Below are 24,390 nucleotides of genomic sequence, written 5' to 3' on the forward strand. Positions count from 1 at the left end.
CTGTAGGGGGAGTAGGAGAGGAAAGGGAGTAGTCAGCCACGACCCCACTATGTGGAGACTGTCAGAGCCTCTAGTAACTCTTCTCTGCAGAATAGATGCAATTCTGGATCCTGAGTACCTTGGACATTTTTTCCTGCATCTTATGAGATAAGTGGTTTCTGTGTTACTACAAAACATTTCTAATCATCCCTTTAAATAGCTTCGTGGCAAGGAGAGGGGCTTCTTGAGGTTTCCATAAGCGCTATTTTCATCTGCTTTTACAAAATTATCATCATTCCTGAGGATGTGTTAAAGGGATACCTAATCCTCACAGGTAACCTAACATCTAAGCAAGAGATGGAGATCACGAAAACGCAGAGCCTGAACAAAAGCAGACAGATGGTGCCAACTCACAACACACCTTCTTCCTGGCCCAGGGAGGCAGTAATGGGGCCTTAAGCTGAAGAAGGGGTCCCATCCTGGGCCTCTCCTTCAGTCCCAATGGGTAAGTCCTGCACCCTTTCCTGGCTTCCAGCTCCCACTCACTGCTTTCTCTAGTTCTCCAGTCAGGTTTCCCGCTGAAAACGTTAGTCAGAGCAGAATTGTCTCTCAGATCCAAAGTGCTCTTAGGCTAAAACAACGTTCAAAACTGAAATCGGTTTAACAGCAATGAGTGGAGTGCCTGAGTCAGAGGGCTCAAACGGACTCCACTCCTGGCTCAAAGCCATCTCGAATGAAGCCACAAAGTAATCACCACAGTCACGTTCCAAGCCACATTTTACAGAGGACCATCATTTTCAAAATATACTAAAGGCCTTCCAGAAATGACATGAGGTATTTTGAATCACTTAGAAACATCCAATGAACTAGCAAGAGGAATAGTTAGGAAGGGGGAAAATATACCTTCAGAAAATGCCTGAGATCAGTATTGTTGTTGTGTGCCATACCATTGTAGCTAGCCTCTAGGACCGAGCAGAACAACCCCCCAGGGTTTCCAAGCCTGTCATCTTTATCGACACCCACAGCCACATCTCTTTCCTACAAACTGCTGACCTTCTGGTTAGCGGCAGAGTCTTAAGCACGGCCCCCAGATAGCTACATGAGCTCTCTGTAATGCTGAGTGTCTAAATGGCACACTAGGTAAGTGTGGCGCATGGGAATGAATGTGCTCCTGGAGGTTCACCCAGATCTGCAGTAAAGACCTCTCCCACCTCATACAGGAGAAATGCAAGACAAGTGAGCAGACACTGAGGTTTTAAATATGCAGTGAGAGGAAACCTGGAGTCATCAAATCTGTGGTCAGGTAAGTAACCATCTTCTTAACTCACTTCATTCTCAAGAGTTTTACATTTTAATTTTTTAAAGGAAGGCATTAAGTATAGTTTAAAAATTTCTAAGATTGAATTCATTCTCCAGGAATCTATGGCCAGATATTTTGAAGTTGTAGAAGTTGTATTTCCAAAAGCAATTATAATTCCTATTCTTGGCGGTATCTGCAAACGCAGGCATTTTAATAGCAGACTGGTGTTCCAAACAAATATTTAAAGCACATAACAGACAGTGGATATTTCTCCCAGCAGGCCTCTCACCTCTTATAATGATGAAACAATATATACTAACAGTAAAAAACAATTTGGGAATAAAATATGTTGGTCACAGCCCCTGAGATAGGACATAGACAATGTTTTTGTGGGTGACGGTAGACGTTCTGCCTATAATTAATGACACAGAAATTGCCAAACATGGGTCATTCTCCAGTTCCCATTAAATAGACAGTAAACAGCAAACAGTAATACTTTGCAAAAATCCCAATACATTGGGAAATCAGGAAAGAGACACCCAAAGTAGGCTTTACCAGTAACCAACCCATAACTGGCCCATAACATAAAGATACCAATATGTATTTCCAGTGTTACGTTATAAGGCAACTCTTGCTTTCAAAATGGAAAGAGCTGTTAGCACCTTTTCTTCATTCATCAGAATATGAAGGGGCTTCAAAAAGTTTGTGGGAAAATGGAAATAAAAGATCATGGAATTTTTCCACAAACTTTCTGAAGTTCACTTGCATTAGGGTAGCAATAAAAATTAGGTTTCTTACACACAGCTCAAAGGTGGCTTCAGGTTCATTATTGGTCCATTACACAAAGCTTGACCGCTCTTGGCCACTGTCTCCCCAGTACCATTTGTAATTCTTGCAGACTAGCCAATAACTCAAGGGACAGATGAACCATGAGATTTCAATAGACGGACCTGAATGCCCGTGTTTAAAAGGAGACAGGTCTGATTTGCCATTCAAATCTCCAATGACTGATCCTTTCCTTCAGTGCTCAGGCTGCCCCACCCCCCATTTTAGAAATGCCATCCTTACCTGTGGTGGAACAGCTGTACTGTGGATACTGTGTGAAGGCAATAGCCCTTTCCAGTCCATCTCTCTCCATCTCTTCAATTGCTTCTTCGGTTAAAGGATGGACATACCGAAATCCAATATAGTATTTGTGAGGGGCTATTAGGAAGCACGTGCGGAAAGGAGAAAGTATGAATCTTTATATAGATTTCTTGGAGTCACCGAACATAATGCAATGCCCAGATGAACACCAGTTAATCCAATTTCCTCTGATGCTGAATAGGTGGGCAATTGTAGACTATTCCTTGGATCATACCCTGTCTTTGGCTGGTACATCGACGTTAATCACTATTTTCCAGGATCAAACAGAACAACTGTTTTTAAAACAAGACTCTGCTCTTAACTCAAGAAAGAAGGAATGAATAAACACTTATTCTAAAGTGTAACCCCTCATGTAGTCCCCCAAGACGCTTCCTTTTTTCCTTCTGTAATTAAACCCCATTTTCAAATAAGGAAGTAGAGACTCTGAGAGGTTAGCTCACCTGCCCAAGGTCACACCCAGAAGATGGTCCATCTAGAATTATGGCCTGGGTCCCCCCACACCAAAGCTCATGTTCACTCCACATCCCAACCTGCTGTTACCTTAGCCCCCCAGATCACCAGGTGTATATGACCAAATATAAGTGCATCATTTCACATATGCTGGGATGCTCGATAAAAGTTCACTGATGCTAAATCATCAAGACGACTGTCCTGATTTAACATACAGAAAACGACAATGGTTCTTGGAGTGGAGGTTCCAAGTGGGATTTAAAGTCTTTGTTACTGGCACCTAAGTGGGGTGACCCAGACCAACAGGCCACTTTGTGATCCTCCCACCAACATCTCCTCCTACCTCTTCCATCCCCTGCTTCTTCTCAGCCTCTGGATTTCAGAAGCTTACACAAACACACACTTTCCTTTTTGCTCTAGTTGTCATGAAGTCAATGCTAATTTATGGAGACACCCTGTGTGTTAAGGAGATCACCAGGTCTTTCTTCCAAGACATCTCTCAGTGAATTCAAATTTCCAACCTTGTGGTGAGCAGCCAAGTCTACAAACGGGCTGCACTGTGCAAGAACCCCCACGATTTCTTTGGTAGCTACAAAATCATAGACCTGAAAGTGACCCAGTCTATTTCTTTGTCACGTCATAAGATTATACTCAAATTATACTAAGAGATGACACTGAGAATACATTACACAAATGCTCTTGTTGTTAAGTGCCGTCGAGTTGATTCCAATAGTGACCCTGTATAGGGATTCTGAGGAGCGACTGGTGAGCTTGAACTGCCGACCTCATGGTTCAAACCAACTTTGCAGTCCAGCGTATTAACCCACAGTACCACACCAGACTACTATAAGGGGAAGCTTATATATGCATGGAATGGATGGTCCAATTACTTGGTTGAGGAATTTGAAAAAGGGGGAAGGAAGGGTCTAAATTAAATCATTTAGAGCTGCCCACCCTCCTTGTTTTTGTTAAGTGCCGTCGAGTCGTTCCCAACTCTACTTCTGAAGAGCAAGCTGGTGGGTTTGAACCACTGACCTTGCAGTTAACAGTCCAGTGCTTACCCTACAGCGCCACAGCACAACCCCAGGCTACCCATTTTATGTTTTCTTTAATAAAATCTGGTATATTACAGTGACAATCAGCCAGAGGACATGACTCTGTAAGCGAGCTCAAATTACGGTTTATGCAGATATCATGTGGTTCCTGCTAAAACTGCCCACAGTAACAATGTCATTAAGTGCCTTTCTAAACAACTCCAGGTGATGGGAGCTAAGCTTTAAGTGGACTTTGCTTTCTAATCTATTTTAAGACAATACAATGATCACACTGACACTGCAGCCAATCAGCGAGCTTCCCACATTCCTTGTCACCCATGCAATATCTCCAAGTTGCAGTCTGGAGTGTAGAGGTTCCATCAACACTGCAGACTGGGAGAGGCAGAGAGGCTGCTGGGTAGATAAAGGCAGTGTGGGTACATGACTTCTGAAGTGAGAAAGAGAGTTCTGGAAAGAACAGATAACTCTTTCTCACCAGTCCAGTTGGAGATGGTGGGCAGTGGGGTTTGTGAGAGGCATGGCAGGATGGACTCTGACTGGGCCCAACCCACAGACTGGCTGTCCCAGTGGAGTGAGGAGCGGAAGGTGTCCATGTTGTGAGCAACATGTCTGGTGAGCGTGAGAGCAACATGCAAGATGCCGGTGCAGCCCACTTGCCATCCAGAGCAGCTGCCCGGTAAACATTCTTGGCAAGAACCACAAAAAGGGGGAAAGGAGCAGAAAAACTGGGTTTTCCAACAGTAAAGCATCATTTGTTTGCAACACATTCATTCAGAAACATGTTAGTGCAAACACAGTGCACTTTAAGAGAAAGGTCTGAAATTCATGCTTTTGAATTTCTGTTGTATCATGACCCCTATGGCAACAATGAATGACAATAAAAGCTCATGCTTGTTGAATTCTTGTCATGTGCCAGACAGCATCCTGACCCCCTTGAGGACTAGGTGGTGTCAGTTTTACCAGGTCTATGTAAACAGAAGGCACACTTGGACCCATTGCATCTCCTGTCAAGGACAAGTGACCCATTTTACTGATGACAGTGTTCTTACAGCTTCCTTGGAAGTCACAAGCCAAGCAAACTCTAGTTTTTAATTGCTTAGGTTTAAAGTTTTCACTAGTCTATAAATAACTGTAAAGTTGTATAACTATAGGAAACCAATTTCAACTCACAGTCCCTGATATAACTCACTGTTAGGTAAATTAGCCAACTCTACGTAAAACCAGCGGCTCTCGAAATTTCCACACTGGCAAACAAGCAATGCCTACTTCGCTAGAAAACAAGTGCGTGACATCTTGATGCTTGCTTGTGATCTGTGCATCTTCTTTACAGAAGAGAACATTTCTGAATAGAGATGAATAAATGCTGTCTAAAAAATAAACTATCATTTCCTATGGAAGGATAGGAAAGAGCGAGGAATAAAGGAGAAAAGACAGAGAAATAAAAACAGAGACAGCAGGAAGGGAAGACAAGTGAAAAGGGAGGGGAGTGACTGACAGTACCCCCCCACCCCCCAAAAAAAAACGGGTATGCAGGTCTTTAGCACCAGGTTTCACATCAGGCCAGACTGGGTTCACCTTTCCAGGCAGTCTGCAACAGAACCCACAGTCATCCTTGGTGATCTTCTGAGTCTTCAAAGCAAAATTTCCCCATTAGGCATCTCTGAGCCCCAGGCCCCAGGTACACCTCACTGTGCCGTGCCGTGCACACATGGCATTTGTCACAAATGGAAGCTGTGTGGCCACTCTGAGTCAGGCAAGTCTACCAGCACCGTTTCTCCCACACACGCTCACTTTGCGTCGTCGTGTCAGATTCTGGTCATCTTCCTATTTCAGACTTTTTCATAATCTATTGCACATTTAGCAGACTACAGTACAGTGCAGACATCACTTTTATACACACTGAGAAACCAAAGCTTAGTGTGACTATGGTGCCTTGACTGCGGTGGTCTGGAACCAAGCCCACAGCATCTCGAGGTGTGCCTGGATCTCGTTTATCCTCTCTCCAGCTGTCTGCAGCATCACCAGACCCTCACCCCTCACATGCATTCTGGGTGGCACCTCTCCAGCAAGCCTTCCTCTGCCCCTTAGGCAGACTGGCCTGAGGGAGCAGCGAGCTCCTACCAGAAGGAAGGTTCCTTGTAGGTAGAAACCGTATTTTCCTACTTGGAATAGCAGCACAGAGCAGTTCCAGGCAGTCTACAATGGGCTGCTGCTGAAGAGGTGGATAGACGGAGGGAGGGAGTGAGAAAGGGGTGGATGGAAGGAAGGAAACAAGGAGGGAGGGAGGGAGAGAAGGAGGGATGGACAGATGATGGAGGGACAGAGGCCTGGAGGAATGGATGGCCGTGGGCCTCATTTAGTGCCATAGCCAGGTCTCCCCAGCAGGTCTGCTGAAATGAAATGTTTCGGTGGTCATTGACCATGAAGAGAAAGCTTTTAAGTTCCACTTGTCTGCCTCAGAGGATCCCAAGTGTGGGCCTAATAGGATGGTGATATTCCAGTGGGTCCTTAGGACACAGTCCAGGACAAGCTTCCAAGATCCAGAGAAACCAAAATCACCACCAAGAGCACTTGCTTCCTGCCTACTGAATAAGAAGGTGGAGGAGCAGCTGTCCCGGTCAGCACTACACCTGCCGTATGGTCAGTGTCTGTGCACAGTGGACGAAGGACAATGTGGCTGACACAATGAGAGTGTGGGTGGGTGAATGGAAGGGGGAAGGTGGTCTCTCGCTGCTTCATCAGTCAGTGACTTAGTGCCGGGACAGGCGAGCCTCTGGGCTGACCTTCTTGACCCTAGACTTACCTGTATTCAAAAGAACCCATTTTGAAATCACTTTCACAATAATTTTTACTATGCGTCAGACTGCAAAGTTTTTTGAGCTGCAAGGTCGGTGGTTCAAGCTTACCAGCTGCTCCCTGGAAACCCTATACAGGGTCACTATAGGTTGGAATCAACTCGACGGCACTTAACAACAACACAACAAAGTACAAAGAAGGTACCGTTATCCTTTGATTCCTCCCAAAGCAGAGAAGTAGTCCTAGACTCTACAGCCTTGTAACTTGCTCTCTGTGCACTAACAAGGCCATATCTTACCATGGCCGCCCTTTCATTAAATCCAGGTCATGTTGTGGGACCCTGTCCAGAGTCACACAGCTGACCTGCCTGGTCTGGACAGGCAGCAGCCTCTGCGCAGCGTCGAGGAGGAGGCAGGATGCCCCCATCGCATTCCTGTTTCATGTCTGACAGTTCCGCAGGGCCCTTCATGGTGATAGGCCACAGCAGCAGACACGAGGAAACAGCTTCTTTCTGCCTCTTCCTCCTCCTCAGTGCACAGCTCATCCACGGCTATCGAGCAGGTGTGAGTGGACGTCAACCAAGCTGGCCTCACCCGACATTTAACAAGCTGCCTGGTGGCTGCCGTGCCTGCACGGTGTTGGGAGGTGTAAGTAATGCCCTTGAACCACAACTGAAGGCTGGAATATTCACAAACACAACGACGTCATCTTCTGAGTGAGACAAGCTGCCCGGTGGGCTGACGTCTGCCCTCTGTGCAGTGGGAACACACAGGGGCGCGGTCCCAGGGGAGAGGGAAAACTGCTTTGGATCATGCTGAGCCAGGAGGTTCTCTGTGAGAGTCCCCATTGTGCCATACTCATGTCCCGCTCTGAGCATCTACAATAGCTGAGGCCTGCTGTTGTAGTTAACTGCCATCTAGTCGGGCCTCAGCACATCATGCACAAAGGAATCAGATGCACAGGGTTTTAACTGGCCCATCTTTTGGAAGTAGGTCACCAGGCCATTTTTTCCTACATCTTAGTCTAGAAGCTCTGCTGAGACCTGTTCAACATCCTAGCAACGCACAATCCAGCATCCTAGCAACGCACAAGCCAGCATCCTAGCAACGCACAAGCCAGCATCCTAGCAACACACAAGCCAGCATCCTAGCAACGAACTAGCCAGCATCCTAGCAATGCATAAGCCTGCACTGACAGACATGGGGTGTAGTACCTGAGAGGTATTTGGCCAGGAACTGAATTCAGGTCTCCTGCACAGATAGAAACTCTAACCACTGGACCACTACTGCCCGGCACAGTGGTGAGTGTCACCAGACAGCAGGGGACCATATCTGGAAAGAGGGTCTTTGCAGATGCAGTTATGGTAAAGATCTCAAGATCAAATCATCCAACCTCATAAGAAACAGGAAAGGACAGAGACAGGGAAGACAGCCATGGGAAGATGGAGGCAGAGACTGGAGTGTGAGAGTCACAACCAAAAAGTCCGGAACCACCAGAGTTGAAGAGAGAATGAAGGGTCCTCCAGAACCTCAGGAGGGAGTGCAGCCCCCAGGACAGCCTGGTTTCAGATTCCTGGTCTCCTCAACTGTGAAAGATGCATTTCTGTTGTTTTAAACTGCCCAGTTAGTAACAACTTATTGTGGCTCCCCTAGGAAAGATAATGCATTCAGTGTAATTGGTACTGTTTTCTATTTCTTTTGTTATACCTGAGATCTATAACATACAAGCAACATGTGTGTGTGTTTACCTATCATCTCATGTGTTATCTGACATTTCGTATTTACAATGGGAAAACATCGACCTGGCTAGTCTGCGCATTAATGATGTCCAACAGGCAGTAATGAAAGTCAAGGTGGGAGGCGAGAATGACGCTGGCTGGGATGGTTAAAGCTATGCGTCAATGTGGCTGGGCCGAGATTCTCAATGGTCGGGCAGTTACGTGATGATGCAATCTGACAGTCATACAATGTTGCAGTCATGCTCTGCTTTGTGATCTGACATGTTCATCCTCCATTTGACCTGGTCTTTGGAACGTAGCCATGTTGGTAAGTGAGCCAGGGATGTGTGTGTAGCACATATCTATAACATATATACACTCGATGGTGTGTCTGCAATCAACGAGGCCTGGATGCATTTATACAGGGCACTTGGGAGTTCATTCATGTCTTCAGTGTGCTAACTCTACACGTTAGTGTTTGTGCGTGACAGGTCCTCAGAGGTCTGATTTGTGTTGCCCTAATGGATGCTGTCCTCTCTCTAGTGACAGGTCCAAGGAGGCACTTAAACTCCTTACAGTGGGGGGAGCACCGAGTGCCGACAGCAGATGCTGAGTGCTGCTCGTGGCTTCAGGGATAGCTAGCTAACTCTGCTCGTGGCTTCAGGGATAGCTAGCTTACTCTGCTCTAATGGCGTCTGCGGAGCTGGTGATCTCATTAGCCGTCCACCCAGAAAGAAAAGGCAATAGTCGTAGCCTTAATCCATTTCCCATAGATTGCTTCCAACTGCAATGATGTATGCGTCTTTTATTCATGGTGCCCTTGCCTTATAATCCTGCTCAATTGAACACACATCTCCAACTTCCTTTTGAAGCTAATGTCCTGAATCTTTAGCTTTTTTTATCTACAACGTTAGGAAGCAAACAAAAAGGCTACCAGTCAAGGACAATGCCACATGAGTTGAGTTAAGAGAATACCATGTATTATGAGAAAGTCCCCCAAATCAAGAGCTCCTAGAACACAAAACTATGTTCAGCATCCATTTTCAACATTGAAAGAGCACACCTGGAGCGATGCCAACTACAGAGCTTGTTACCTGTGTTGGGGGACATCTCGTCCAACAGCTTCACCATCCCTTCACCTTGCTTGGACGTCCACAGCTTGATGGGGGACCCGCCGCCAATCCTCCGATACTGCTCTTGGATTCTGGGGGTTCGGCGTTTGGCGATGATTGGTGCCAGCTTACTAAATCAGTTAACACGTAAGTAAGTTGATTTTATCCCCCCTTAATAACACGAGAAACATTTTTCACTTAATTAAAAAAAAAGATAAGCAGAATTTTAAGCTGAGCCTAACAAGATCAAGACTTTAAAAATACAAAGCTTAAGGTCATGGACAATAGCCAGCTCTGCAGTCCATCTCAGAGAGAGAGCTGGACATTCCTAAGCAGTGTGTACCTCTTCCCCCCGGAGATTCAGGACACCAAACACCATGCAAAGTGCCCTCGCTAGTCCTCAGGGTATGCATCAAGCAACAATGAGACATAAATCCTATGAAGCATATATCCCTCTTTGGTTAAAAAGGTACATAGACTCCTACAGATACATTTGCATTTGTGAGCAAAGATATCTGTGCAAGGATGTTCACTGCAACCATGCAAACCTCTCAGTGAAACACTGACTAAATCAGTGAAGGCACAAGCATGCAATGCAATTCTGTACAGTCATGAAAAAGAGAGGTCACCTGTATTTAAATCTGTCATAGAACTCTCTTCTAAGTGTCAAAAATAAATAGCAAATGCCAAACAATGTACGGAGTGCCCTCACATTTGTATAAAGAAGGGGAGGGAATATATATGTATATGGAGTTAATGCACCCAGCTAGCGGGAAGATGGAGGATTTGAGTCCACCCAGAGATACTGCGGAAGAAAGTCCTGGCAATCTACTTCCAGGAAACCAGCCATTGAAAACCTATTGAGCACAGTGCTGTTCTACCCTGATGTAAAATGGAGTGCAACTGGTACTGGGGTGTGTGTACATACACTGTTGTTGTTGTTGTTCAAGTGTCACTGAGCTGGTTCCAAACCACAAGGACCTTGTATATAGTTTCCAAGGAACAGCTGGTGGATTTGAACCACCGATCTTGTAGTCAGCAGTCTGGTGCTTTCCCTGCAGTGCCACATCAGGACACACATGCACGTATATATGAGGGTGCTTCAAAAAGTGTGTGGAAAATGGAATTAAAGATAATGGAGTTTTCCCACACACTTTTAGAAGTCCCTTTGTATATCTACCTGGATACTCATGCACTATTTCTGTGTGTAACAGAGCTCACCTCTAGGGTGGGGTCCAAGGTTAAAGGGATACTGCAAATACCTTTATGCTATTTATATTTTTTATAATATGCATGTATTAATTTTTCACAACACAACTATTCTGAAAGGAGGAGAGAAAGCAAAGGAAGAGGAGAACCCCAAGACTATGGTCCTCAGACACCCTTCAAACCTGGGATTGAGCCAACCCCCAGAGATCACCTTTCAACAAAACAATAGACAGATCGACAAAGGGAACACTCATCACACTGCTGAGGAACTTGCTCCTTGGATCAACCAACCACATGAGGCAAAAAAGTTCAAATAGGAGGAGGGAGCAGGAAAGATGGAAAGGTGAATGGAAACAGGAAACCGAGGGAGGAAGTGGGAAGAGTGCTGTTGTATTTGAAGGGACTGGAACTAATGTCAAGAAACAAAATATGGACGAATTGGTGCATGAGAACCTCATTTGCTTTGTAAACTTTCACACTCATGTAATGTGACGAAGAGAGGCCAGAGAATAGAATTCACAAGACAATTGAGTAATCGCCACTGTTGCCCTGAATGTTAATCAGCTGTTAAATGTAAAGTATAAATCTATCTCTAAAGATACTTGGGCTATGTCAACACAGCCCCAATCTCCAAGGGCTCTGTGGATTACAACCTTTTTTTAAAAAAGAAACACCTGCAGCCTTGAGATACAAACAGAGACAAAACACCCTCCCTAAGGTGTGACAAGGCTGAGGTGTTTAAGGAGCTTACTTTTGCAGTGGCAGTGTCATGAGGTCCCGGTCCAAGAAGAGCCTGAGCAGGAAGTCGTGCACCTCTCCGAGAGTTTCAGGGCCTCCCATGTTCAGCATCAGCACCCCTGTTCTGGGCTTCCTACACAAAATACAATGCAGAGGTTGACATGAAATGGTGCGGGCGTTCCACGAGTGTCTTAGTTATCCAGTGCTGCTTAACAGAAATACCACAGGAGGAAGATGCAGGAGAAGCACTAGACTAGGAGCCCCAAGGTTGGCGGTTTGAGCCCACCAGCCATTCTTCAGGAGAAAGATGAGGTGTCCTGCTATGGTAAAGATTTAAAGACCTGGAAACCCTAAACAGGGCCACTAGGAATCAGAACCAACTCAATGATACTAACAGCAACACAGGCTCTGCAGAAAGAGCCCTGTCTCCATTGAGCATCTGCAGGCCCAGCATTCCTTAGAGATCTCCATGCGGCTTGCCACCAACCTTCTCCTGGACCTGGGAACGTCACTGTACAGAGACCCTGGTGTAAAGGACACACTTCATCCCCAGCTCTTCATTCTTGGTGGTAGCAGGTCCCTCTTTCTCTACTCGCTTCTCTCTCCTTTTATCTCTTGTAAGATCAAAAGTGTTGAAAGCACACCCTTGGGAAGCTCAGGGTTGTCATGGAATTAAGGGTATTGCAGTACACCCTTTATCCTTCAATTGCCTTATCGGATCAGATCACACCAGGCAGAATCATCCCACGAATGCCAGCTTACATCATTACGTGAAAGTCACGACCCAGTCAACTCGATACACACTTTGAGGGGAACACAATTCAATCTGTGACACAAAGCAAGCTATCATCCAGTCTACAGGACACAAAGGTCAAGACCACAGACTCTCAAGGTCATCACCTGACTGTCCGTCCAGGGTCTAGCTTAGACACTGGCCTTCGTTTCCTGGTTCTACTAAGTGACACGTAGCTGCGCTTGGTTGGAAATGCTTCTCTTTTCAACTGTCAGCCCTCAACAAAGAGCCCTCCCGTCTGGGGACTGAGAGTTAAGGTGGAAATCTAAAACCGCCCTGAGGCTCAGGCACCTGTACATTAGGCTGCCTTCTGCATACACAGGTTACCTCCAGATGTGGGGTCCTCACTGTGAGGCAAGAGAGAGCCACCACCCACCTCAAAAGGTTGTGCTGAGAATCAAATCAAGGTTCCTAGGTGGTGCAGATGGTGTGCACTCCACCACTCACCTCACGCTCGATGTTCGCCCCCACACAGCAGCACCCCGAAAGAGTGGCTCAGTGGTCTGCTTCTGCTAAGAAGACAGCTGAGAAACCACTCCGGCGCAGTGCTCTCTGTCCAATCCCACTAGACGGCAACGTGCCTGGACTTTCACCTGTTCATACTTGAGTCACTTAGCGCAAGGAGCCCTGGTAACGTAGTGGGTTACATACTGGGCTGCAAACCACAAGGTCAGCAGTTTGAATCTACCAGCTGCTCTGTGGGAGAAAGATGAGACTTCTGCTCCCGTAAAAATTTACAAAAGTCCTGGTGTGGTGCTATAGGATAAGCACTGAACTTCAAGGTCGGTATAAACCCACCAGCCTCGCCTCAGAAACCCTATACAGGATGGCTATGAGTCAGAACTGACTCCACAGCACACCACCACCATGTATCCTTGATAGAACCAGTAGACGAGACGGTCACTTAGCTCCTCAGACACATAGCAAGTTCTATTATGCACAGAGACGTCATGGGTTTCCCTATCATCCTTTAAACCTCCAAAGCATAATAGCAGCCCATTTCTCACTCTCTTTAGACCAGTAAGTAATGACTAACTTGAATTATTTCTTGCTACTCTGCTCCATTCTCCAGCCACTGCCCCTACCCTGTCCTGAGGGTTTCCAGCTACGATAAACTACATTTCTCACTTTACACTCATCCCTACACCCTTCTTGTAAATCCGTGTCTTCACATAATACCTGTAAGAAATGGCTCCAACTTACTCATTCAAATACTGAATAAACAAAAGGAAGCAAAACTCTATAATGAAAGTTTTCAGTCAGGCAGCTTCTGGACAAGACAAAGCAGAAGTTCTGTGTAAAACTGTAAACATCTAATAATCCAACAGCACAAGAGGTCCTCACAGCCCGAAGTGAACCAAACCGGGAAGTCTATTCGTAAGCCTCACATGAGGCAACGGGGAGCCACACTGGGGTCATGCGCCTCCCACACGCCCAGTGGGTGCTGAGCATCCCCAACACAACAGTGGGGTGACTAGAGGTCAACTGAAGGCCAAAGGGTCTTTTTGTCTTTTTTGCACACTTTTTAAAATTGAAAGATAATTCTTAAACCATAGAGTTCACCTGTTTAAAATGTACAGCTCTATGGTTTTTGAGGATATTCACAAGGTTGTACCATCACCAACCACTACCCCTTATTTAATTCCAGAATATTCTCATCATCCTTAAAAGAAGCTCCAACCCATCAGAGTTACTCACCAACTCAGAGCAACCCAGCATAGGGTTTCCGAAGAGCAACTGGTGAGTTTGAACCACCGACCTTGAGGTTCAACCCAACCTTGCGGTCCAGTGATTATCCCACAGCACTATACCAGGAGCTATGTGTCAAATTTCTCCAGGGGGAAACCATTCTCTTGATCAAACAGTGAGGCAGAAACCTGAATTCTCAGGCTAGGCTTCAGACTAAGGACTGATTCCTAGGAGGGGAAATGTTGTGCTGCAATGAAGCCAGGACTTTTTCTAGGTTACACCCCTTGTAAGAAATAATTAACTAAAATGGCGCCCTGGTGGCATAATGGCTAAGCATTCAGCTGCTAACCAGAAGTTGGTGGCTCAAGCCTACCAGTTGCCCTGTAGGAGAAAGAGGTGGCATTCTGCTTCCTTATAAATGACAACTGTGGAGACCCTATAGAGCAGCTCTACTCTGTCCTATACAGGGTCACATGAGTTGGAATCACCTGCCAGCAATAGGCTTTCCTGTTTTTTTTTAATAAAGATTACGACCACTTTTCACACCATTGCCTCAGACCAAGGTTTCTCAACCTCTGACCTACTGACATTCTATGAGGGGTGATTATTTCTAGTGGGAAGCAGTCCTGTGCATTGTGGTATGTTTAGTAGCATCCTGGCTTCTAAAAGCACCAACATTCCTCACCCTTGGCCAGTTGTGACAACCACAACTGCCTCCAAACATTGCCAAATATCTCCTGGGGGTAAAAATCCCCCCACCCACTGAGGAGAACTGCTGTCTGCAAGGAAGAGGATTGAATCCTGTTGCTTAAAAACCAAGCAGCTATGTTACAAATACCATTGTCTAACAACCGTTCCACTCCCCCGGACCAGAAAACCTATCAGTACAATGACCAATGGGGGTTTAGGTTTCTTTTCTTGATACCTGAAAGTCTCAGCTCCATTATTTCGTGATTATAATGTTCCTTTAATCTTTCTACTTAGTCCATCGATGTTCTCCAGGGATCCTGTCTTTTCTCCCGCAAAATCTGTGACTCAAAATAAATTAAGTGCATTTTTTCCATGGACTACCGCCAGTTCCCAAATCACTCATTAGAAACCCTGGGCAAAGGGCCTTACCTAAGCCACAGAGGGTGTCAGCATTCAAACAGGATTTAGAACTGTGTTTTTCATCTACAACACCTGAGCTCAGAATGAGAGCCGCTTCAAATGGGACGTTACTTGGCCCTGCTCCCGCTTTTGCAAGCCCATGTTGATTTTCTCCGTGAGGGAGAAGCATGGGATTTGAAAACACCTCAACACACATGCACTTAATCCAAAACTGCATTGTGCATGATGAGAGGTGCATTAGCAAGCCCTGGCGTGATACCCCCGGCCCAGAATGTGAAGTGCAAAGCTTTAGTCAAGGGTCTGCCACATCCCACTCCAGACAGGGCCCATCTGAAACAAGATCAGTGGCCAAGGCGAATCATATTGAAAACTTCTCACTTGCCAACATTTTAATGTTTTGCCATTTTTATATGATGGTATGCTCAAATTGAAGGTCTTGGGCTTTGAATGGTTTTAAATGTACACAACAGAAATTTAAGTTGGTCAATTAGCTATAAAGAATAATTAAACAGGGAAACAATGACTCCAGTCTCCTCTATACAGTCTGCAACAGGAAAAAGCAGCAAAATCCCAGCTCTTTACCAAACCGAAAGAATATCATTGGCCCGTGGCTCTATGCTGTTTCCAGAACAGAGGCTGGCAAACTAAGACCCTCGGGCCAAATCTGCACCTTTCCCTCTTGCCTGCTGGGGTAAATCAAGTTGTAATGGCCCATGTCTGCTCATTCACTGATCTGCTATAGTGCCTGCTGCTGCCACATTACAACAGCAGGGTAGCTGAGACACAAACCGTGTAGCCCACCAAGCCCTAAACACCACCTGGCCTTTTAGAGAAAAAGTCTAAGATCTCCTGCCCAGTCTTGTTGGCCCGCATCTTGTCTGAGCACTAAGCAGACAGTGTGAGCCTCTATAGTGTGAGCCATCAGAAGGATTCGGAGACATCACCATATCATCGCTTCCAAGGTCAGCTTGGCTGAGCCTGGATTCTCAGTGGTTTGGCAGTTAAGACAGATCTAATAGAATGCAATCCCCCCATCATGTGATCTGATGTGATTATCCAATAGAATGCAATCCCCCCATCATGTGATCTGATGTGATTATCCCAGGTGTAAATTGCTCATTGCCATGATGTTCATGAGGCTGGATGCCATCTACAGGATTAGGCTGTATTGAGTCCAGCTCTTCTGAGATATGTAAGTAGAGGCGTGAGCAGAGACAGAGGGACCTAATGCCACCAAGAAAGACGAGCCAGGACTGGGGTGCGTCTTCTGTACCTGGGTCCCTACATTGTGAAGCTCCTAGATCCAGGGGAGATGGATGCCAAGACCCATGGAGATCTCCAAGGAGTGTTGGGCCTACATTTTCTGAAAGGAGACAAGAACCTTTCTCCAGAGCCAACAAAGAGAGCAAGCCTTCCCTGAGAGCCGGTACTCTGAATTTGGTCGCCTGACCAGCTAACCTGCGGGAGAATAAATATCTGTTCAAGGGATTTAGTTTAGGGCAGCACAGGAGAACTAAGATCCCCAAACTGGAAATAACCTATATGCTCCACAACACGGGACAGGATAAATAAATTACAATTTAAAAAATACTCCTGAGTTATTAAAATAATTTACCAGAATGTTTCATTTTATACAATGACAGATTATTCAATAAAGTTATAAAAGTAAGGTGTACAGTATAATCTGATTTGGTAAACATGTACTGGGTGACTATTGATTGACAGAGACAAAAATGAGGGGACTTCAAACTTTGTGGGAAAATTATATTAACATTCAATCCCATTTTTCCATGAGTTTTTTGAAACTGTCTCATACTGGCTGGTGGGATTATTAATTTTTTATGGTTTTTTCCCCCTCTGTGTAGATTCTTCAGATTTTCAAGAATGAACTCATTTCTTTTGGATAGATATGATATAAAGTTATTTAATAGAATTTATCTTTAATTTCAAGCAATTTTTATTTAATTTTAATAATTTAATATTAAGGTTATGTAGCTTATTGATTCTTTACCACTAGGAAAATGTAGTAATGAAATCATTTTTCTTTCAGGCTTCCACAGAAAACCTTCTTCATCTTACTCCAAGCACATACTCAAAGCCCTGAAGATACTTTGTAAAATGGCTGAGGTAGACAAAGAGGGGCCTGTGTCCCTCACCTCTACCTCCCACTGGCTTCCTCACCAGACTCCACCCTTTAGGGGGGTAGGCTTACATAGGACATATGAGATGACTTGCCACCCACCTCCAAGACCCTATCCTGACAAACTTCAGCTGACTTAATCTCTGATCAGTGTACCTATGATGACACGATTAGACTTCTTTCCCACTCACAGCACCCCCATGTGGGTCAGAGTAGAACTGTGCTCCATGGGGTTCTCAATGGCTGATTTTTCGGAAGTAGATCAACAGACGCCTCTGAGTGGATTTGAACCGTCAACTCTTTGGTTAACAGCAATGTGCCACTCCAAAATAAAAATAGCAAATCAAAGTGAGATTTTCTTTTCCTGGTTCTGTCATGTCCAGTCTAGTGGAAGGTGAAGGGGTGCTAACATTCACCCATGTTTTCTCCCATCCCTTCTGTCCAGCACACTGTCCCTAAGTAAGCATTCATCTGCAGAACTGTCCCTTAGGAAGCTGCCTGCAGCCCGCACTTGAGGAAGTCCTGCAAACGGCTCAGGCTTCTGGTGTAGAGGAGGACACTGGGGCCAACTCCACGTTTGCTGACCCACACCAGCAAACAGAAGAGATGAGGTATGAATACGCATCTACTTCCTTAAGTAATCATAAATCCGATTACATCCTTTGAGCCCTGGTGTGGTGCTATAGGAGAAGCACTGAACTGCTAATCACAAAGCTGGCAGTTCAAACCTACCAGCCACTCTCAGAAACCATACACAGGATCACTATGAGTTGGAACCGACTTGACGGCATAAAACAACAACAAAATTATGCCATTTAAGGAGCCCTGGTGATGCAGCAATTAAGTGCTTGGCTGCTAACTAAAAGGTCAGTGGTTTGAACCCAGTTGCCACTCTGTGGGAGAAAGATGTGGCATTCTGCTTCCGTAAAGATGACTGGCTTGGAAACCATATGGGGCAGTTCTACTCTGTCCTATGTGGTCACTATGGGTTGGACTTGACTCAGTGACCATGGGTTTGGTTTTTGGTCTATGATGTCATGTTTATAATTCTGCTCACTATGTTAACAGATGAAAACCACTGGTGGAGTTTACTATAGAAATCTTCCATAGATCAGTTTACTCTTTATCCTGAATAGAACATAGAGTTCATAACGAGAATTATTTTAGACTCATCAATGCACAGAACTCACGTGACATAGTCAAGAAGCAAATTCCTGCATGACTTGCAGACTGTACTCAGCTATATGTCTTTAATAAAAGTCCAATGGAAGGTGTGAGGGGTAAAATCTGTAGTTCAGTAGCTGTGGCAAGGAAACCAAAAAATAATAAGAAGATATTGAGTTTTCCCAGCACCTGTGCTCCTAGGTAGCTTGTATTCACCAGTGTTGCATCAATAAGCAGAAAATGTTTATTGGTGCCTAAAATTAGACTCATACCTCTTCGCTGGTTGAACTTGAGGTTTTGTGCTTTTGACCCGCTGGGTTGCTTCTGTGGCTGCTGCTGCCACCGCCGCCCCCAACTGGCACATCCACTGCTGCTGCACCCTCGAGCCACCGGACACCACTGTGACAAAATTAAAGTACATTATGGAATCTAGGGGAGAAGCAATTTCTTTTGAAAAGGTTCTAAAGGCTTATTCATGGATTTGAACTTAGAGATCTGCTCTCCAGACCAGAGACAATTCACCCAGCATTGCCCAGCACGGGGAGGCACAGAAGGTGGGGCATCTCCGAGGGCATGAGAGGTAGGCTCACTCCCTAGGACATGCCCCTCCTGTCCCTGCTGCAGCCGCAGATCCTGACAGGACTCCTCAGAAACTCTCTGCTCACAATGATAGTTCTAACAGCAACAGACAGAAGCACAGAGGCGTGGTCATGAGGACCTGTTTTACGTCATTGCACACGTCTCATTTCCACCCCAAGCCTCCCCCAGACGTATCAGCCCTCCTCCTGCTGTACCTACCCACCTACAGGGACACAGTCTGCATGGCCCAGGAGACAGCTCACCTTGTGTCTACACCCCCTCCAGGACCCCAGCCCCCTTCCAGAGTTGCCATGGGCCTCTTTCCTGGGCCTGTCCTCCACACACCAGTCTAAGTAACTCTGAAGAGTGGCCAATGATGGCTTGCTGCAGGGGCAAGAATGGAGCTAAGACAGTAGCCGGATGTCCCTGCGTCTGTATGCCCAGGACTTCCCACTGTGGGAAGCATCAGTGACAGGGTGAGAAGCAGGGCTGGCTGCAGGTCAGAGGTCACTCAGCTCAGGCCACCCCACGTTTGCAGGGACACTGAAGGTCCTGATGAAGGTGTATTTGTCAACCCAGGAAGCCAGAACATATTTAACATTTTCTATACGCGGGAGAAAGATGAGGCTTTCTACTCCCGTAAGGATTTACACCCTCGGAAACCCTGTACAGGGTTGCTATGGGTCGGAACCGACTCGAAGGCACTTAACAACAACAACAACAACATACGCTGTCAGGAGTCCCGGTGTGGCACTGTGGGTTAATGCGCCAGATTGCAAAGCCGTGTGAACTGCAAGGTCGGCAGTTCAAGCTCACCAGCTGCTCCTTGGAAACCCTATACAGGGTCGCTATGAGTCAGAACCAACTCAACAGCACTTAACAACACACGCTGTCAGATAAGCACTGGACTACTACCCACAAGGTTGACAGTTCAACCCCACCAACTGTTCTTTGGAAACCCTACACCGGGTCACCAAGTCAGAACCGACTCAATGGCACTTAACAACAACATACCAAATAGAAGGAGCCCTGGTGGCACTGTGGGTTAGGCCGTGGGCTGCTAACCACAGGTCAGCAGTTCAAACCCACCAGATGTGCCATGGGAGAAAAATGGGGCTTTCTGCTCCCATAGGATTTACATTCTTGAAAAACACTACTTAGGGTCACTGTGAGTCCCAATTAACTGGATGGCTGTGGGTTTACACAGATACAGGGTGGCTATGAGTTCACAACTGGCTCCATGTTAAGGGGTTACACCTCACTGTGCCTTGCTTGCACAGCAGTGATGCCCTAGGCTGCTAACCACAAGGTCAGCAGTTCAAACCCACCCAGCAGCTGCATGAAAGAAAAGACCTAGAGATCTGCTTCCAGAAAGATCCCAGCCTAGGAAACCCTATGGGGCAGTTCCACTCAGTAACCTATAGGGTTACTATGAGCTGGCATCCACTTAACAACAATGGGGTTTTGGGTTCTGGCCTAATCATTCTAAGGTGCTCTGGTGACACAGTGGTTAAAGTGCTCAGCTGCTAACCATATAAGGTTACTGGTTCAAACCCACCAGCCACTCCACAGGAGACCGATGTGGCTGTCTGCTCCCACAACGATTACAGCCTCTGTCCTATAGGTCACTATGCGTTGGAAGCGACTCAACAGCACCTAAGAACAACATCCACATATAGAATACACATGTGTCCATGTGTATTCTTGACTCGGGGGCCTGAGAACATACCTGAATTAAGGAATCTCCAGACTGTACCCAGCTGTAGAACAAGGAGGGTGCTTCCTTTACATAGTGACACTGAGCTAAAGTAGGCTCTGAAGAAGACACTGTGGCGTTGTGGCTCTGAGCGCACCCCACCATACACACGCCCCTGCCCCATTCTCACATCAGCTGTTAGGCACGACCTGGAGCTCAGTCTCCAGCTACTTTCCTTATTCTAAATCAAAGGTGGCCTGGTGAGGAAGCCAGGCTGTGGCCCAAGCTGCCCTTGATCTAAATCAGACACTTATGAGCAATGGGCCCTAGAGTCAGGTTGTAATCTTCCTGAGCCTCAGTTTCTCCAGCTATAAACTGGGGACAGTGACCCCATGTTATCAGGATCCTTAGGAAGGTTCCAGAGAAGCCCACTGCACAACATCTGCCACTTGTTTTAGGATGGTTTTTCTTTTCTTTTCTTTTTCCTACCCAGCATATGGAGTCCTGGTGTGGCGCTGTAGGATAAGCACTGAACTGCTAGCCGCAATATCAGTGGCTCAAACCCACAAGCCGCTCCTTGGAAACCCTGTACAGGTTCACTATGAGTCCGAACCAACTCGATGGCACTTAACACCACTACCACCCAGCATATGTCTATAAAGTATCTCCAATGTTCTCTCCCTTTCCATCTATCCCGATGTGCACATTCCCAACAGAGCCAATTATGTGCAGCCGGGCTGAGTAATTCTTATTAACTCAAAGTGGATGTGCAAACATTGACATCAGGAAGCTCAATTCTATTCAGATCAAAGTCTCAGAGTGGCTCACGTCTTCTAATTTGGAATAGGTTCGATTCTGGACTGCATGATGAGTCTGAACAGGTTTTTCATCAGGCCTCCAAGTCCATAATTACTAATGTGAGAGAGATCACAGCAGCTTCCATGGGGGGGTGAGGACGTAACTTTGACATTCCATAATGACCGCCAGTAGTAAAATGAGTTTTCCTCCTGGTGTGGCACTGTAGGATCAGCACTAGACTGCTAACCACAAGATCACTGGTTCAAACCCACCAGCGCTCCTTAGAAACTTTATACAGGGTTGCTATGAGTTGGAACCAACTTAACAGCACTTAACAACCTGGAAACTGTAAGAGGGAGGTGCGGGAATGGGAAAAGTCTCTAATTAGTAAAGTACATCAGGATGTTTGTGTACAATTTAAGGGTAGGTAGCTCTTCCAGTGGCTTACTCCTAGTATGGCACTGTTGGCTAATTACTAGACTGCTTAAACACAAGGTTGGAGTTCTAGTGTGGCACTGCAGGCGAAGCACTGGACGGCTAACCGCCAGGTCAGTGGTGCAAATCCACTAGCTGCTGCTTGGAAATCCTATACAACACAACTCAACAGCACTGAACAACTGCTGTCATGCCCTCTCCCTATTCTCTTCTCCATAGGGACCAAATTCTCAGAGGAAGGTGATGAATATATATTGGACCCATTCATTTGCTGATGATGAATATAGCATCTGCTAAGAAAGTTGCTCAAAGCTCCCCCTTCCCTAACCATCTAGTTGTTCTTACTCATAGCAGCCCTGAACAGGGCTTCCGAGGAGTGGCTGGCGAGTATGAACCACTGCCCTTATGGTTCACACCCATCTTGCAGTTGAGCGCTTATCCTATAACACTACACAATCTAGAGGATCCAGAAAATCAAAGCGTGGCTCCTGACCAAAAGAGAGGTGTTTATCTGGCTAAAGACGTTTAATCATTCAAACAAATTACAGGCGGACCTTGTTTCACTGTGCTCTGCAGATACTGCATTTTTGACACATGAAAAAGCGAGCCTTTTTTCCAAAAGCATGTGCTCACTTCATGTCTCTGTATTACATTTGAGTCATTTTCATCATATTTCAAACTTTTTCCTAATGCACAATTCACAGACGACAGTATGATGCTAACGTAACTTTGATATGTGTCAGAAAGCCCCAAAAAATCATGTATTCACTTCATTGCAATCTTTAGCTTTATTGCTGCAGTCTGGGACTGAGCCCGCAGTATCTCTCCAAGATGTGCCTCTATTTCCAGAGATTCCTGAATACACTCGACTCTCCGCTGAAGAGAACAAACAGCACTGTGTGGTGGAGCGAGTGTGTGTTCTGGAGGGAGGTACCCTTAGACAGGCCCCAACAAACCCTGGAAGACTGCTTGGGTGATGAGACGTGCCTCACGCTTCTCGTCTGTGAAAGGTGATAAGGCCAAACTTGCAGGGCTTGTAGGAAGATTAGAAAAAGTAGCGGTCCAGCCCCTCGTACACCGCCCGGCACACTATCTGTGGTTAAGGAGAAAATACTCCAGACTTAACAACTAAGGCCAAGAAATTCATCTGACCCCACTCTTCACATGAGAACTGGTCTATCTTTGGAAGACCTACAAACAAGAAAAGCTATAAAACTGTGCAATATACAGAGGAAATGATGTAAGAAAAACAAACAGACAAACTTTCTACCTCCTGGTCAACCCTAGTAGGAGAATCATGAAAAATATACACAAGACTGAAGAACACAGGAATCAATTGGTTCTTTAAAACCAGTCATTCTAATAGTTTAGATATTTTGGTACAGAGGGGCATTTGTAAACACAGGGCACAAGAATGATTAAATATAAGAGTCCTTCTCTGTTGCATGTTGTTGTTGTTGTTATGTGCCATGGAGTTGGTTCCGACTCACAGTGACCCTGTACAGGTTTTCCAAGGCTGTAAATCTTTATGGGAGCAGAAAGCCTCATCTTTCTCCCGCGGAACAGCCAGTAAGTAGTTTAGAACTGCTGACCTTGAGGTTCACAGCCCGATTCCTAACCACTATGCTACCAGAGCTCTCTGTTGCACAGGAAATAAGAATTATTTTAAAAGGTATTTATCAAATACTTGGGGGAAGGAGTCTTTTTAAAAGAAAAATTGTTTTCCAGTATGGATCCAAAATGCTCCAATGTCTACTATTTAAACACTGGTACTTTAGTTGTTATTGTCATCTTATAAAATATTTTTTTCTAATTACAAGACATATATGCTTATTATTTTTTTTTTTTAAAGTTTGGGGAAAAAAACACACAAAGAAAAGCAGTAATTCATTATTCCATCAACCCTTTTTAAAAATACACACACATACACACATATATGCATTTATACACATACATGATATATGTGGGGAAGTGCAATGGCTCCCTAAGATAAGCAATGGACTGTGAACCACAAGTTCTACAGTTCAAGCCCACTAGCTGCTCCATGGGAGAACTATGAAGGCTTCTGCTCCCGCAAAAACTTTAAAAGCCTCAGAAACCCTATACAGGGTCACTACAAGTCAGAACCCACTCGATAGCATTTAACAACAATATGGTATATGGCCTAGTAGGAAACACCTTCTTAATTCTTGAATATGCTAAACACATAAGTTGGAAAACTTTGCTTCTCTACCTTAACTTTGAGAATTCATTTTCAGAAGTGCTAATTTTTTTTTTTTTTTCCCTAACCCAGCTAGTGCTAATTTTTTCCTACAAACCAAAATGATTCAAGCAAGTATCCTAACTACCCCTGCAACACAAGCAAACTTCAAATCTACTTTTGATAGTCTGTGAATTCTTCCATTTTAAACTCTGGACAATTTAAATGTTCCCATATTTCCTGATGTGATGATGCAAGATAAGCACTGGACTGCTAACCACAAG

General features: G+C 45.4%; 1 protein-coding gene across 1 annotated transcript in view; it reads right to left on the reverse strand.

Annotated features, from left to right (window-relative positions):
- Positions 1 to 24,390, reverse strand: part of FECH (ferrochelatase) — a 43,419-nt gene that overhangs the window by 17,160 nt on the left and 1,869 nt on the right. The window contains exons 2-5 of the mRNA XM_006837517.1: positions 18,671 to 18,797; positions 11,516 to 11,635; positions 9,538 to 9,686; positions 2,348 to 2,482 (exon numbers count right to left, since the gene is read on the reverse strand). Coding sequence (XP_006837580.1) covers positions 2,348 to 2,482; positions 9,538 to 9,686; positions 11,516 to 11,635; positions 18,671 to 18,797 — 531 coding nt within the window. The remainder of the gene's footprint in view (positions 1 to 2,347; positions 2,483 to 9,537; positions 9,687 to 11,515; positions 11,636 to 18,670; positions 18,798 to 24,390) is intronic.

The sequence above is a fragment of the Chrysochloris asiatica genome, unplaced genomic scaffold, assembly GCF_000296735.1.
Source record: "Chrysochloris asiatica unplaced genomic scaffold, ChrAsi1.0 scaffold00021, whole genome shotgun sequence".
NCBI classification, from domain to species: domain Eukaryota; kingdom Metazoa; phylum Chordata; class Mammalia; order Afrosoricida; family Chrysochloridae; genus Chrysochloris; species Chrysochloris asiatica.